Genomic DNA, 16,866 nt, shown 5'->3' with positions numbered 1-16,866 from the left:
AGAAGCTGATTAATTAATTAAGCGTAATTCTGTAATTAGGCGGAATGCAAAAATAAGCTTATTATCTCCAAGCGACGGCAGACAATATTATCTCGGTTCTGTACAGCCACGTGGCATCTGCATATTTTAAATTATTGGTTCAAGTTATGTGAGACACCCTCTATAACCATTAAAGCTTGAATTTCTCCTGTACCATCAGATGGCCCAAATTGCAACCTTACTAATAATACAGCGAAAGCTGAAGTCGCAATGAAATCTTCCTTGCAAATTGTCCACTTGACCATTCGCTATTGAATGGCTAGAAAACATCTGAAATAATGGAACAGCGCATAAAAAGGGCTGTTTCATCGCGTCACCGCCCCAACTCGCCCACCTGTCTTTAAAATTAATATTTTCACCGTCCCTGAGGGGAGCATTTTAGGCGGAGCTGCGACGAGACGAAATTTACCGAATAATAGTCGTAATTTCTATGCGGAAGGATAACAGAAAAAAAAATGTTGTCTTTAAACGAGGGCATTGGCTGGAAAAAAAAAAATCCTTGCAGCTGGGGCAGCCGACGTAGAGATTTTTGCAAATGGTCCTTTAAAGAACTTTTGCAGTCGCAGCAGTGCGCAGACCGCACAAAGGTGAAACGCGAGAAATACGGATTTCCATTTGCACAAATCGGCCAGGGAGGTCGAGCGCAGACACTACAACCCGGCACTGTGTAAAGGTGGAAACGGTCAGCTTTAATTACCAGGAACGTCCACGATACAAACGCACTATACCGGTAGAGAAAAGGCTGGACTCTCGTCCCTCTTCTCAGAGAGCACGTATAGAGACTGGTGAGCTAGCTGCGAAGGAAGACACAAGCAAGAATATATGCGGCCACGACGAACTCGCTGAATATTGCAGGCAACCCTTCCTAGGAGCGGCGGAAATACAAAATCAATGCGCGCGCCAAGCATCGAGCCAACCAACCGCCCCGGAAGTATTTCATCATTAAAGCGTTTACTGCACGGTTCTGCCAACATTCACCGAATTTAGCCGAGTTCTGTTTTACTCGTTTCTCACTTCAGCTGCCCGGTCAGTAAACGTGCGCCGTCAAAGCAAGCGTGCGCCATTCGGCGCATTTCCTCTCTCTCTCTCTTTCTCTCTCTCTCTAGCGGCACGTGTACAGGCGTCACGAAACCCCGCGCTTAAAAAGTGACGCTCTTTTCTCCGCAGCCACGCCGACCACAACACAGAACGCTCTTCTCGCCTACCTCTCGCGCGCCGCGTACAAAGAGGAGCGACGGCGGCAGCGGGCGACACGCAGTTTTGTACTGCGCAATCAATAGGCGAGGCCACTGTACGGTACCGCTTTGTGCGAGCCACGTGGCGTGTTTCGCCGGCGTTTGCCGGCGTTTGCGGCCCGGTCATTAAAAATCACTCGGTAGGAGAACGGCACCTCCGCCGGACGAAATGTGTCCAGAGTGCGGGACACCGAAGTTTCTCGGAAAAACGCACACAGGGCGAATACAGATAGGGATAATATAAAAGGCATTACATCTATTTTGATGAAGGGCTTCTGTTTGTGAAGATATATAATATACAGGGCATGAAAAGCGGGGGACGTAAGTGTAAATGTGCGTGGCCTTACTGAGGTGAAACGCACGCCACGATGAAACCTTAATTAATGCGCGGCCGGAAACTTACTTGCTGCACGCAAACACGGGGCTGAAAGTTTGTATGTATAGCTATATACTAGCCAGAACGGCAACCAACATGGCAGCGTACGCGTTTTAACGCGTACGCTGCCATGTCGATCGCTGCCAGCCGTTCTAACGTATACTGAAGGCCGATTTTGAAGTCCAACTGCGGATTAAGAGTAGACAAAGAAATGTAACAATTAGCAAATATGTTGCTTTGAAGCGGTTTCAAAGCCATCGCCCAAGAAGATGCACCGGCCACAGAAATAATAATAATAATAATAATAATAATAATAATAATAATAATAATAATAATAATAATAATAGAGCTTTTGCGTTTTAACATGGAAAGAACACCGATTTCATTATTAGGCACGCCGTAGTGGGTGGCTCAGGACTAATTTTTACCCACCGGGGGTTCTTTAACGCTCATCTTGTACGGTTCACGAGCAGGAATCACTGCGACAACGAACCAAACAACGCACTGTTGTGTACGGGCCGATATATGCAATAAGTCCTGGTGATAACGAAGTCCTCGTTATAGTACACAAACTAAACTTCATTATAAAAGATGTTTCATTAGATGGGGAGAAGCTCTAAAAGAGTCATTGCAAGGCGGGACGTGCACTCCGGCAGCACGGGAACTCGTAGAACGTGCTCGCACACGGAAGCACATCCGCGCTAAATAGTGCAGACGTGGCCGTGAGGAAATTCTCACGCACGTGAGCATGCGCCTCGTGTTTCGTTTGACATCACGTGATACAATTAAGGCCAAGAAGCTCCAGTCATGTGGCGGAGTGACATTCGCAGAGCTCAATGCCTCTCAATGTTGACAGAAAGAAACTGACACGGCACATGCAGCAACGTATATGGTCCAGTGCTGATTTATAGCTTCGTATATCGTTATAAGCGGCCGGTGTCATTGCACTTCGAATAATCCCATGTAAAGTACATGCATGTGCTCGGAACACTGCAAAACTTCGAATAAAGCGAGACTTCGGAAAAAGATACTTCATCCGAGGGAGAGCTTACTGCAATGCATGGAACGACGTATGCACAATTCGGGAAGAAAACACGCCGTAGTGAATGTAAACGAAGGTAGACAGAAAAGAAAGTGAACCTATATTGATTTATCTTTATTTTTCGTGATGGCATGACAAGGCCACAACTCGATCAAATAACTTCCAGTCCATGAGCGCGACATTTCAACAAACGTTGAACGATCAGCGCCTATGTAACTGGATACATTTTACATATATCTATTATAAGCTCACAACTTTGCTAGACTTTGCGCTGGTCACCGCCGGAAAAAGCAATAGAGTAGATAACGCTGACGTTAAGCCACGGAGCTAACCAACACTTGCACACAACAACCGATCATCCCGAAGCCGCTCCGGTCTTCGCAACGAATGACAACTATGTTCGGAATTCGCACTGAGGAAACACCACTAACAGTATAGCACAGATAGCTATAGCTTGCGCACAACTTCAGCACTGGAGAGTCCCTGTTAGAAGAATGCGACTGTTTTATTTTTGACCATCATGTGTCTTCGTTGACGCATTCCTCCGCCGCTCGAAATCGCGCATTCGGTTGTACGTGCGGCGTGTTTTGTAAACATCCTGGCCCACGACGCAAGCAAGCGACGAAATGTAAACAAGGCGCTGCTAGCTGGCGGGAATGACTTCGATAGACGACACGTGCCAATGAAATGCATCGAGCGGCGCGTAATTTAGGCGTTACACATACTTCGCGCACAAATTCCAGTCGCGAGTCTACGATATCTTTCCTTTTATGAGTTTTACTTCGACGTTCAGCTGCATCGAAGCAACGGCCAAAACTATCGGCATTCGATTCCGATATACCTCTTCTCTCTGCGTGAAAACCTGCCACATATTTATTTTTTTCGCAATCTCCTTCTCACTCGCTCTACTTCTTTCATTCGGGCTTTTTCTTTTCTTTTTTCTTTCTTTGTAAACTTTTTTTGTCTCTACTGCCGCGGCCACATATGCGTCTTGCTTTACAGAACCTGGTTTCGCTCTTCTGGGTGCAGGTCTATTTTACATCCAGATCTTGCGTGTCGCTGTCCGTCTTCATTCCTATAGTTCCCAGTGGCACCTCTTCCATCTCCACCATCCTCGCTGTTGACGCTCTAGTCACGTTTTCGTGCTTCGATGCTGAAAGTCGATATCAACCCGCGTACTGGCGCATTCCTTATTCTTTCTTACCTTCAACCGCGTCCTTTGCAGCTCGAAAAGGGACCCGTCAGTTTCTCTCTCTGAAACAGCACTTAATTCCCCCTCACTAACTACGCAAGTTTACGAAACAATCACGCAAACTAAAGAGGCTCACGTGAGCTGCAGTTACAAAACTCTCCACACGCACGGTGAAGAAGTTAAGAAGGTTGAATAGTTTGCAATGAAAGCGAAAAGAGCAACAGGTCAGAGATTCGTAAATCTTGCTTCTTTCCTCTTTTTATATGCACGCGACGGCAGTTGTTCGACCAAGGCGGCGCTAAGCAGCTAACAACAAAACACATTTCGCCCTTTTTTCCCACTTCTCCTTTTCGCGAACGCAATGCCGTCGTCTACATACCACGCAGACGCGCTGTAAACGGTCGGGTCGTTTCCCCAGGCAGCGTACATTTCGAAACGGTTCGCGCGCAGAGCGAAAACCGCGCCAACGCTCGCAAATGCGCGAGCGTTGGCGCAAGCCGCACACGCTGTGCATATGTAATACGGTTCTCGTAAAACGCTCCCGAACTGTTACTTACGGCACCTCGCGTTTCCCGCCGCGGAAACTCCAGCGCAAACGAAGCGTGTACTTTTTCGAAGTTCGCTCAAGCGTTCGCAACATTGGGGAGGGGAGGAGAGGAGGGGGAGCGAATAATAAACGCACCATGCCACGTCGCAGCTATATAGGCCTTCAAAGCGAGCGAGCGAGCGAGCGAGCGAGCTCGATCTCAAATGTAACTCGCAATTCGGGGAAGACGCACTGACGACCCACGGTCGGCCGCGTTCCAGTACTTGATGGATGAGCAAAAGCGCGCCCAGCCCAGCGCTCTCGAGCAGCTCTGGAACTTGCTCGGTCCACCACCAGTCGCGTTAAGCCACGCACGGCTCGGTTCTCGGCCACTGCGAAGCCGCGGGATGGGCAGTCTCTCCGTCCGACAGTACACAAGGCACGCACATCTCGTACACCCATCAGCGATGGTCCAAAGCACGCGCCATGCGTGCACGCATGCGCGCGTTGAATGTCGGTCTATATACACTCCGAGAAACAATAAGGCTGGAGAGCCTGCAAAAAAGGACTTGAACGAAGGTTCCCTAAAAATAAGGCCATCGTAGCGCGTCATGCGAGGCGAGCCGATGCAAATAATGAGCCGCCCTGTGGAACGGACGTTACTTCCTCGTTGAAAACTGAGCAGCCGGATCATATAGCTTCAGTCTGTATATGGTTGCTGTATAGTTGATTTATTGCTATTGGTTAGCGCACCGAACGTGCATAATTACCGTTCCAGATCCAAGGCCCTGCGAAATTTCCACGATATAGTTGTTTTTATACGCTTGCATAAAACACCGCTAAATGGTGTACCAGCTGGGGTGGCTCAGTGGTAATGGCGTTCTGCTGCATATAGCACTAGGTCGCGGGTTTAACTCTCGAGCACCGCGGCCACATACCGGTACCGAAGGCGCGATGCAATTCGTGTGCTTAGATTTACGTGCAGGCAAGGAACACGTGTTGGTCGCAATTTATTCGACGCCATATACGGCGTCTCTCATAGCTATACGGCATTGCACGGGAACGTTAAACGCCATGAACCAATCAATCACGCATACTATAAGCCTCTGTAGTGCCTGAATGTTAGGATACCACGAGCGTAACCAACAAATCCGGGTTAGCTGGACATTTACTTTAACGTTCCTTAACATTTCTAACATTACATGAGCATAGATACTGTTTTCGGCCTTACTTGATCCCTTTTGGCAACGATAATATTATTAACATTTTACGCGTAGCCCACAACGGAAGGCTTAGGCGGGCCCGCTATAACGAGTTGACTGTACTGCCTCTCCACTAATTGTTGTTGTTGTTGTTGTTGTTGTTGTTGTTGTTGTTGTTGTTGTTGTTGTTGTTGTTGTTGTTGTTGTTGTTGTTGTTGTTGTACAGCACACCACATAATAGTAATAGCGCAGCACGCTGAAAGTACACGCTACACGATAACTGCTGAAGAGGAGCTCTCCAACGACACAACTGCGATGTGTGCACTGAAATATTAGAAACTTTTAATCAATACAAAGTGCTGAATGTCGAGGTCAGCCGCCGACAGGCTATAGCCGGGCCACGCTTCCTTTCGCCCTAGCGGGGTGTCGGCAAAGCGTCACATAATAAAGCTTATTGTTGTGTGTGCACGCGTGTTCTGAACGGAAGAGCAGCTAAAGAAAACAAAACAAAAAGTATTTCGAACCTCACGTTACGCGGGCAGTGAAATACGCGCCTGTCGCGTACATCCGCGCAAACAATCGAAAATCCCGTACTCCGGAGAAACGCGAGAGCCACGCGGACGAACCGATCAAGGTCCTAGAAGAACGTATACTACTGCAGCGACGCTCAAGGATAAGGTCTCCTTTGTGCATCGCAGAATAACTCATAAAAAATAAAGCTGCGAGATGACAAAGGCAACACCAGCAGCGAACAGGGGGAGACAGACAGAGGGACGGCTGGTGCGCCAGGAACAAAAACCGGAACCGCGTGAAACGAAAAGAGAAAGAAGAATATACGCAGGAACAACTGTTCGCCGCGGGGCGGATGGGACTAACGTTGGCTGGGACAACACAGCCGCCGCCGCTGGAAACAATGACTATACGCACCGGCGACGGCGCGAAACACGACGGGCGTGGGGCACGCGCGTGCTGCGATCGATATGACGTATACACACCGTCCCGTCGAATCCGTGCAGCATCATGGAAGTTAGCACCGCACAATGAGGGGCCCAATCGAGAGCACGCGTACTGGCTGGCCAGCGCTTTGCCTACTGCGCCATCCGCGAACGTGGCAGCCCGTAATTTGGACGTAATACTGCGTATAGACATCTTATAGACTACTTTGCTCTCCTCTATAGAAGACGATTTTGTAATCTACAGCCATATTGCTACGCATCTTCAGTCATCTTTCCTTGTGACCATGGAAAAGCGTGTACACATACTGTCTGCGGACAGGAGTCGGAGTACGCAGGCCTATTTCTTTCCAGTGGATTGTTCTTAATATACTTCTAAACGAGTGTTCCTAGGCGGACAATGCAAGGTCCTAATTCTGTGGACACTCGATAGACATTCCACAGACTTTGTAGTAAAACGTTTAGAGGTTTTCTGCAACCCGGCCAAATATTTCTTTTGCGAGGGGCCTGTATATACTTCCCGTTACTGTCTACATGCACAACCATCCGATAGATAATATAGATTAAACATATTCGGAAGGAAATCCACTGACGTCCACAATCAGACTTCAAATATGATCCACATGAATGGCCCATAGCCTATACAGTCAAATATGTACAGATATTTACGCAGACTGACGAAAGATGTTTTGCGGGACGCCCACGAGCGCCGGCTTTTCTTTTTCTTTTTCTTCTTTCTTTCTTTTGGGGGGGAGGGGGGGGGGGTTAAGCAAGCTTCCACGCCGAGGTACGGTTTTCATGCTAGCATCGATGAGCAGCAGCGTCGTTCACGCGTGGTTTCTCTCCGCCCACTCCGCTGCCGTCGCCACCCTGGTACATATGCATTCAGTACCGCGTCAATTAGGGAGAGCGGAGAGGGGGGGGGGGAGGGGGGGAGCAGTCCTTCCACGGAACTCGTGCATCTTTGATGGGCCGGCACTCGGACCGACCAATAATAGAAGCAGCAGCAGCAGCAACATGGCGGACAGGCGACAGCGAGCTAGAGTGGCTCGTGACCCGTGCGCGCCATTAGGCAGCGGCAAGTCACCGGCGGTGTGCATTACGTGACCACACATCCCGTCCTCGTACAGCTAGCTGGTCGGCCATGCCAAATGCGATTGGATCCTCAAGCAACGTGCTACGAACACGGCAGAGCTGAGTCTACTTTCACGTTTGGCTCAATGTTGGCAGCGCTACAGACGGAGATCTCTCTCTCTCTCTCTCTCTCTCTCTCTCTCTCTCTCTCTCTCTCTCTCTGAACATCATCCACCGTACCCCCTTATCACATCATATCCAACGGCGTCAGGCTGTCTGCTGAATCAACGATGACAGCGAAGGTATCGATCTGAGCGGCATCCAATGACGCAAGACAAACGCAAATGGGACATGCACGTGATCGTTCCGGGCGCGCTATAGCAATGTCCGTTCGTTCAAACAGTGCCGTTTGGTGGGCGTTGTTAGATTACTGGCCTGGGTGAGGGAGGGGTTGGGTAGTCACCAAGCATCGCCTACTGCGCTGCCTGATTCTTTTCTTTTTTTCGTAAGCACATAATTAAGGGCAAATATTCATCCTGGATAGTTATCGGCATGTGAAAGAGGCGAAAAAATTAATGCTCTTGCCTGGAATGCACCCTCGTCACCGCTGTCATATATGAAAATGATACATATATCTCACAACTATCGAATGTACCAACACGATGACGTGCTTTAATATAGGGGGTGATCACATTTAAGTTTTCCGGAATTTCTTAAATATCGCCCGTTGCAGATAAAATAATATAGTTCTTAGGCTGGATGATTGAGAGAGACGGAGATTACTTGCGCGAGAAATCGAAGCACATATTTAACTAATTAACAATACAATCCTTAGTTAACTTCTTAATTATTTAATTTACGGCGCACATTGCAATCCACATTGTAGCGGGTGAGTTTGCAGGGCGTATCCAATTGGAAATTATTCCCAGGGTGACACCAGTTTGCGGATACGCGCCATCAAACTCGCCGTAAGAATGCACTGGTTTACTTACTTGTTTACCGAAACGCTCTTTTATGCATTGAATCGCCAAAAAAGTAACAGGTACGAAAACATATTTCACCCCATATATTGGGAAATACTATCTCGAAACCGGTGTCACTACGGAAATTCATTTCAAGTGGACACGTCTTGCAAACTGACCCACTGCAATTCGTAAATTACAATATGTGCCGTAAGGTAATTAGTTAAGAAATTCATTAGTCAATTTTCGTTGATTAGTTAAATATGTGTTTCTGTTTCTCGTGCTAGTAATGTCCACCTCTTCGAACAATCCAGCTCAAGGAGAAGAATTGTGCTATCTGCATGCCACATGCAAATTTCAATATTCCTCAAGGCTTAAAAATCCCGTATAAAACATATATTATCATGGTGTTACCGGATGGAGGAGTTATGGCGGATGCATACGCTGCTTCCACACAAGGAGGCACTGCCACTTTCTGGAACGAGTGGGTTCGCGGACATAGTTCAGATAGCCGGCCTATATATACTGCCCTTTTTTTTTTTATTATCGATGTTCTCAGCCCAACGGCTGGCTGCTGGATAGGCATGCTTTGCTTTTGCTATAGCTTATATTCAGCGATGACGGCATGCAGAAAGACGCTATAGCAAAAAGCGAACTCCACCAACATCGACATTGAGAAGAAAAAATAAAGGAGCAGAGCACGCGAACAACACGTATCTTAGAACAACGCTATCTTCATGGAAAGTGCGACGAAGCACATGGACAGCAGCTGACCGATATGTCCGCGGTATTTTTTGTTTTTCGCCAAGTGCGAATGCTCTGTACGCATATCCTCACGGCATGGCTTTGCGCAAGTACGCAAATAGTCTGTCCGTTACAACGGACAAATGGGCGAGATGGTGACTGATTTCGAAAACATGGCAGCGCCCACCGCAGCGGTTCTGTGGCCATGTGCGTTATCTGTTCTCTGTGTAGTACTCTGCGATGCCATCTTTCCAAGATGAACACTGTGTCGCGGTTCTGACATGGCCTTACTGTATACCACGTAGGGCAACATAAACGTCTGCCGTGACAGGTAACCAAGGACATGAGAGTGGAGCGGGCAAACTGGCGCCCTCTCTCCGTGGAACTAGAAAGAGGGCAACGAATACACAGCTTCATACCAAAGCTCATCATATGTACTGGCGTGCCATGAGACAGTGTTCACTCGCAAGTTACGACAATCTGCTGGTCCCCTGCAGGATCAGTGCCTCGCGCGAATGCCCTTTCGCAGGCTTACGCTCAGGCGGCGGAACACTTTTTCCTTATTTTTTATTTTTATGTTTAGGAGTGTTGCAAGTAGATACAGAACAGAGGAACTGTCAGTTTTCATCGAGCAGCAGCTCACGCGCACTCATAACACAGTCAAGCTTAGAATGTGGTTGTCCACAGAGAGCTGTCGTTGGAAAAGCGCTTGGATCGGAACAAGAGAGCGAGCTTGAAAGAAGCAGCCCGCATCGAACGCTGACTGTCGCGCCACGGATTTTCGAGCCCGCATACGTGTACAGTCGCGGTCAGATAGCCCTGAGGATATCATTCCAACGGCCTCGATAATACCAACATATCTGGGCAGGATCTGAATAAGCAAGCGGCAGGCCTACGTGTACGACACGGCTTCAACAGAAGGAGCGCATTCAGCCGTTTTTCCTTTCTAAGTACTCAAGACAGTGAGCAAGAGACCGGAGTACAACGCGCGGAGAGATAACACAAGCTCGCCCATTGTTTCCCCGGAGAAGGATAACATACTTTTTCTATAGAGTCGCTGAGGAGTGTACTGTGCTGCTTATCTCAAAACGAAAATCGACTAAGGAAGCTTCTTTTTAAGATCCCACGGACGCGCAAGGCTGCGCGGGAGCGCGCCACTCAATAATTTATAAACACATAGCAAACAGGTCGCACGACCAAGTGTCGATACAAAGCGCCCGCTTTTGACGCCCGGCTGAATGGGGCGCGTTTAGTAAGCTCGCTCGCTTATACAGAACCCGCCAGCCAGGTTCATTAAATCGCGCGATGTCACCACACCCATTTCAATAGCGTAGAAGGAAAAAGAGAAAGCGGCTCAAAAGCGGCAGACAGACATTGCTTCGGAGGGCTCGCTCGTCCAGGCGAGAGAGGTAGAAATAGAGAAAGAGGAGGTCCCCTTTTAGCTACAAGCTCTGGGACCTCCTTGTGTACACTTGTGTAAGTATGTATATTTACTTATTAAAGAAAAAATAAACTGAAACTGAAAGAGAGAGAGAGAAGATAATTCAGAGTTATAAAGTACTGAAGCCAGGCGTATGGCGCCCCCGACACTGGACACAAGGGCGGCACAGGACATACACACTGTTCCCACTGTCGGGTGCGCTACGCCTAAAGCCTTTCAGTACGTCGTACAAACAATCCCGACGTGCAACCTTAGATCTAAGTCCCAGGCGCGAACAGAAGAAAAAAAACGAAATAAACAAAAGCTCGCAAGGTTGAGAAAACTGCCACCGTGCTGTTCGCACTAAATCCAACAAAAGAGAACGACCGCCATTGAGTGCGCAATGTATAACGCATTTACTTAAGCGTACGACTGCATTCAGTTTACAATAATGCATTCACACGTTATTGGTTCTTCGTGCTGCCGAGTATCGTCAGAAAATGTGCGGCGGTTCACAATGTAAACGCAACAACGCCGTCCGCGCGCTATATATATATATATATATATATATATATATATATATATATATATATATATATATATATATATATATATATATATATATATATATATATATATATATATATTAAGAAGATCACCTTCTCGTGACGCCTGCGGCAGAAAGGACGTTCCACGTCCACCGCCAAGGTCTGTGAGTGATGGCGCTGGCTAACACTCCCAGTGTTCTACTAGGACACATAAATACCCAAGAAAGCGGATGGGGAAACGGCACCGCGGTAGCTCAATTGGTAGAGCATCGCACGCGAAATGCGAAGGTTGTGGGCTCGGTTACCACGTGCGGCAAGTGCGCTGAATGCGCCTCGATCCAGCGATAAACCACAGTCGAGTACGACGACTTGGCTGCGTTGAGAACAACTATGGTCTTCCCTGAACATTGCCAACTTCCTTGCAAGCGACACTCAATGGAAAGGGAGCGAAAAGCCTCTGCACACGAAAATCGGCCTAACAAGCGGCCGTGAAGAAGGGGAGCGCTTTTGCCAGGTATGGAACTCAAACAGGTTCGAATCGGCAGCTGAGGTGAGAAGGGCGCTTCAAGTAAGCCGGACCCAGGCGACCTTCAGGACAGCCAGGTGCATGGGGCGCAGGAAACAAATAGAAAATAAAAAAAAGAGGGTCACAGACCTGGCTTCCCCGATAAATACTACAGGACGCCTCGGACGCTCCTTGCCTTTCGGTGTGGACAGCCGTAGTGGCGAAACGAATGACAAACAATCACTGAAGGGTGGAAGCTGTCACGTGGATCACCTCAAGCAAAAATTTCTTCTAGAACTCCACACATAGTCACGAACACACGCAGATTCTTTTCGCCACCGCTGGTCTCCAAAATTTTGCTTGCGAGTGTATAAATATACAGGGTGTTACAGGAACATATACAGGAACACGAAATGCATTCGTGTTCCAGATACATTTTTTAAGAAAACGTTGTTTAATTCATTGAAGCACAAAGGTAACTGGAACACCAATGCATTTCGTCGGACACTGAAAACCAATATCTCGAAACTGGTGCAGTCCTGTGAATTCGTTCGAAGTGTATACGCCTTGCGAACTCACCGATTATAATTCCTACCTTGAAATAGTGGACGTAATGTTACTAATTAAAGATATAACTAACGTAAATATGCCATTTAATCAAGCATTTTGATTTCTAGAAGTAATTGCCGCCTGATTGAGTAATTTAGATCAAAGGTTAGAATTGTGCTATCTGCCGCAGGCAATTTTTTTTTTAATTTGGCGCGCTAAATAAAAAACACCCGTATAAGAAAGAAGTCACAACGTTTCCGACAGAAACTCTCTGATAGCACTGCAACGAACAAATCCTGCACGCGCCAGTGGCTTTATTCGTACTTTGTCACTAACGTGCTCTGTGGATGTTAGGTGCGTTGGTGTATGCAGCTCAGAAGAAAACTAGATTAACGCGAGGGCTCAGAGCTGCGAATTTCGCAGAAACGAGAGTGAGACAGATCACGTGACCACTGCGGTTAGGTGCGTGCACCTGCGCTCGTGCACCGCGACACTTTCGCGGTGCCGGTGCGATCCGCTTTTGAAATGCTGCAGCCGCTCACGGAAGCCCACCTGCACCTGCTTCTCGTTTCAGTTTTACTATAGTTGGTGCCACCCGTAGTTCGTTCTCGAAACATGGCGCTGCAGCTGCCGCGATCAGACCCCAGTGCTCACGTGAGCGGCATGTCTACAAAGATATCTTGCGAGGGCATTTGTGCCACAGCTTATCTTTCACGAACAATGGCCGATCGATTACGTCGGGGACTTTCGGGTAGCGCGTCGCAGCGGAGAGTAAACAGTGGGCACGGGGAATCCTTAGCTGCGCGCTAGACGGGTACTTGACAGGTACGCGAACAATATCGCTAAGGACAGCAGCAAATGTAGGGTGTTTATGGAGTGAAACACTATCATTTCAGATATGTCTCAGTGAAACGTAAGACATGTACAAATTAAACGATAGAGGTTATCTCTGAAGTACGGTTTTTTAGTGGGTACTTCCCCTACAACTCACCACGCCGGCACGGACCTAAGCTTCTTCGGGTCAGTCAGTCAAGTGCTCTCTCTCTCTCTCTCTCTCTCTCTCTCTCTCTCTCTCTCTCCCTCTCTCTCTCTCTCCCTTGGTGCTTACAGAATGGTCGAGTACACGTACGAGTGCCAAAGAGCTCACATTTTTTCCGTATTCCTTGAAAAAGAGTTCTGTTTATAACCAGTGAAAGCTAAAGCAAAATTTTTGTGCAGCTGTTTCCACACTGGCACAGACTGATTCAAGCGGTCAGAAAAGGGGGTGGGGGTGGAATGTCAGTTTAAAAGTTAAAGACTGCACAAACGATACAAATCATCAGGTAAGCTTTTGTGCTGCTTCCAAGTGGGTACTTTTTTGAAAGCGACTCATCGTTTGCTCGTGAAATCAAGTCGTTTCGTGCTGTTTTCATCCCGCGCTTTCCTCTGCACGCAGGCCGCCCGAAAACCGGAAGCTCGCAGGCGGCGGCGAGTCGACCCTCTTCTTCGCAGACGCAACCAAAAGGAAGTCAAGGGAACAAGGCTCGAATGTGCAGACGCCCTGCTCGCCCCTGCCATCTCCCTTGCCCTTCCGATTTCCCTCGAAACCGCCGCCGCAGCCTCTCCTGGAGAATCAAAACAGCGACTCGGCGACTCCAAGGTTGCACGAAACAGACCCGCTGACGGTGAGGAAAGCCACTTCCGCTTTGCCGAAAACGACAAGTACCGACAAAAGAAAAAGAAAATATAAAGAGCAGCAGAACGGGAGAAGCCGCGTCCCATCCTAAAGTCGCGCAGCACCACGCGACACGAAACCACGCGACCGCCGCTGCGGTGCAGCCCACCACCAAGACCACTACCACCATTACAAAAGCAACGAAGGCAAATGCGACAGCAACAAAAACACAACAATGAAAAAAAAAATGTGACGTCATCCCACACGTGACTCGCGCTCCTACTCGCGTGGGTCTGCTGCAGGCGGCGTGGGGAGAGTGCACACGCCAAGTAGGGGAGGCGAGCCGGGCGGCAACTCACAAAAACAAGAAACCACGTGGCGGCGCTGCGCGCGCTCCTGCGGAAAGCGCGCGTCGTCCGCGCCACTGGGACCGCCGGAGCCGTCGGCTGCGCTCTGGGGGCGAGCTGCTCGGCTCAGACGCCTGACTGGGAGAACAGAGTGGAGAACCGAGGGAACAACGTCGGCGATGGAAGTTCCGCTCCACGAGGACGACATCTAGCGATTTCCACTGTGTGCGACGGGGGTGTGAATAGACGAGCTTCGAGGAAAAAGACTCCTCCAAAAACAAGTGTCCCTGGATTCTGAGGAGGAGGATACGCCGCCAGAACCCCCGCGATGAGTGCGCGGTGATCGGATTTATCCAGCCGGCGGGCGCGATCTCCGCTAAGTGGTGTTCGCGGCAGAGAAAGAATTTAACTACGGATCATGATACTAAGTGTGAGTTGCGGTGAACCTACGACGCCGAATGATGCCAGCGGGTGTTGCCACGGTGGTGGCGGCGGCAGCAATCGGTGAAGTGGTCGCCTAGAGAGTCCGCCGCCGTTTCCAGCCGCTCGGGAGCTCGCGGCTCGGCGTCCACAAGAGGCAGCGTGCGCGAGCCGGCCGGCTCCTTCACAGCAGCGATGCCGGACGCCGGGGAGCAGCAACAGCGCGCGGGGTTCGCACCCGCGCGGCTAGCGCTGCCGTCGCTGCTCGCTCTACTGCTGCTGGTCTTGGTGGCGCCGCATAGGACCGCCGCAGACGGTGAGACCATATCTTCACTCCATACTCAGTGTTCCTCCACATTCAACCGTTCGGACGCTTCCGTAACATTCTCGGTAGCGGGGAAAGCGGTCTCCTCGGTTTATGAATCGTGGTTACGGTGAAGACGAATACACGATGCGCGCAGGACAGGCGCTGATCGTGTTTATGCTTTCGGCTTCCTTATTGCTGTAACTGTGTTTCATAATGCCAGTAAAGAATTAGTCCGGCTTTCAGCAACATGTACGTATACCCGGGAACTGCTATGCAGGAATTCAGAACGGGAAACTGGGCAACTCGGTATGCAATTAATCTTCAGAACAAAACGGCAGCATATGACTTTGTCTACGATTGCTCGACAAGACTTCGTGTAGTGTGTACTATAGCTGCGAGCGGCCAAAGCCTCTGAAATCGCACATATACCGCGACTAAAATGCCATTTCAAGGATAAATGGTGGAAAGGTCAGTTTCGAAACGATCTGAAAGCCGGAGCTATTCGAAATCCACAATAACAACGTATCAATTCAGAGAGTGGCGGATTAGCACTATTACAGCTCTGTTTTCTTCAGAATAGTGTCACGTCATGATACCATGCGCTATACAAATTTATTTTGAAAACCAAATGTCACCGCAATCTCTCCGTATGCGGGCTGTGGTGATCATAGCCCCATAAATGAAAGCATTGAAACGGAATTTAAACGCAGGGGATAATGGCTGGGGCAAAAGACATGAGGGACAACCTCAGGAGACCTATTACCACACCCTATCTCCACATCCCCTCTATAGCAGCCTTTCTCTAATGAAGTGCGGTTGAGGTGTCATCCCCAGTTACTGGGCTGCACGGACCCGCTTTCGAGTACCTCACCAAACAAATCTCTCTCTCTCTCTCTCTCTCTCTCTCTCTCTCTAAGCAGATTACTGTTTGCCTTTGCCCCTCCCAGGCTCTCCCACTGCGCTTGAATATGCAAGCTCACTTGGCGTTTTTCCCTCGTTTCTTAAATCACCGCGGCGCTGTCATTTCTCGAAACGACATATTTATGATCGTTTCCCGCGCTTTCCCAGACACGCAGCAGGGTCACAAGTGAAGCGATAAGGTCCTCACATCAAGTTGCCTCGAAGAAAAGGATTCTTCTCAAGCTTCACAGAGGGGTGGCTGCGCTGTACGCGTAGTCGGGGTATGCCGATAAGCTGCATATCGCCCGCGGGTAGGCGATGGGGCAGTCGAGAGAAATGGGCAAATAAAATATAAAGAAAGACGGAGAGGGAGGACAGCGGCTAAAGAGCCCACGACGAGAGCAGGACAGCGTGTAAATAACACGGAGGCGGCGATAACGCCTACTCGAACACGACGCGGAGGCCAGCGTGGATACACACGCGCACAGGCTGTCAACGTCGCGAAACGCTGTTATCGATCCGAGACTGCCCGGCGGCTTCATGCTGCTTGCGAGCCCCGGAGCGGCCGCGGAGCTGGGCTGACGGACCGTCGTCTCAGCAGAGTTCGCGTTCCCGGTGACGGATCGCGTGACCTACCTCTCATCACGGGGCTGGCTTCCACGTCCACATTGTGTACATAATAATGATGATGATAATGCTTATCGGCATCCCCTTTGAAATGGGGCGGTGACGAAAAGTCACCTAGCCTGCTTCAATTGATCGGGTATGCGATACATGCTTTTCATTGTAGCAATTTTGTCATCATCATCAGCAGCAGAAGCGGCCTATTCATGTCCACTGTAGGACGAAGGCCTCTCCCTGCGACCTCCAA

At 49.1% G+C, this 16,866-nt stretch overlaps 1 protein-coding gene and 1 long non-coding RNA gene across 4 annotated transcripts in view; one reads left to right on the top strand and one right to left on the bottom strand.

Moving 5' to 3' along the window:
* LOC135908371 (uncharacterized) overlaps window positions 1–16,866 on the bottom strand; it is a 72,227-nt gene that overhangs the window by 50,824 nt on the left and 4,537 nt on the right. The gene's annotated exons all lie outside the window — the stretch shown is intronic.
* Window positions 14,400–16,866, top strand: part of LOC135908368 (cell adhesion molecule Dscam1-like) — a 120,696-nt gene continuing 118,229 nt past the window's right edge. The window contains exon 1 of the mRNA XM_065440133.2: window positions 14,400–15,104. Within this exon, the coding sequence (XP_065296205.1) occupies window positions 14,984–15,104 (121 nt within the window). The 5' untranslated portion in view covers window positions 14,400–14,983. The remainder of the gene's footprint in view (window positions 15,105–16,866) is intronic.

This window comes from Dermacentor albipictus, chromosome 5 (genome assembly GCF_038994185.2).
Source record: "Dermacentor albipictus isolate Rhodes 1998 colony chromosome 5, USDA_Dalb.pri_finalv2, whole genome shotgun sequence".
Classification (NCBI taxonomy): Eukaryota; Metazoa; Arthropoda; class Arachnida; order Ixodida; family Ixodidae; genus Dermacentor; species Dermacentor albipictus.
Note: the sequence above shows the minus strand (reverse complement) of the source record. Positions and strands in the feature narration are given on the sequence as shown.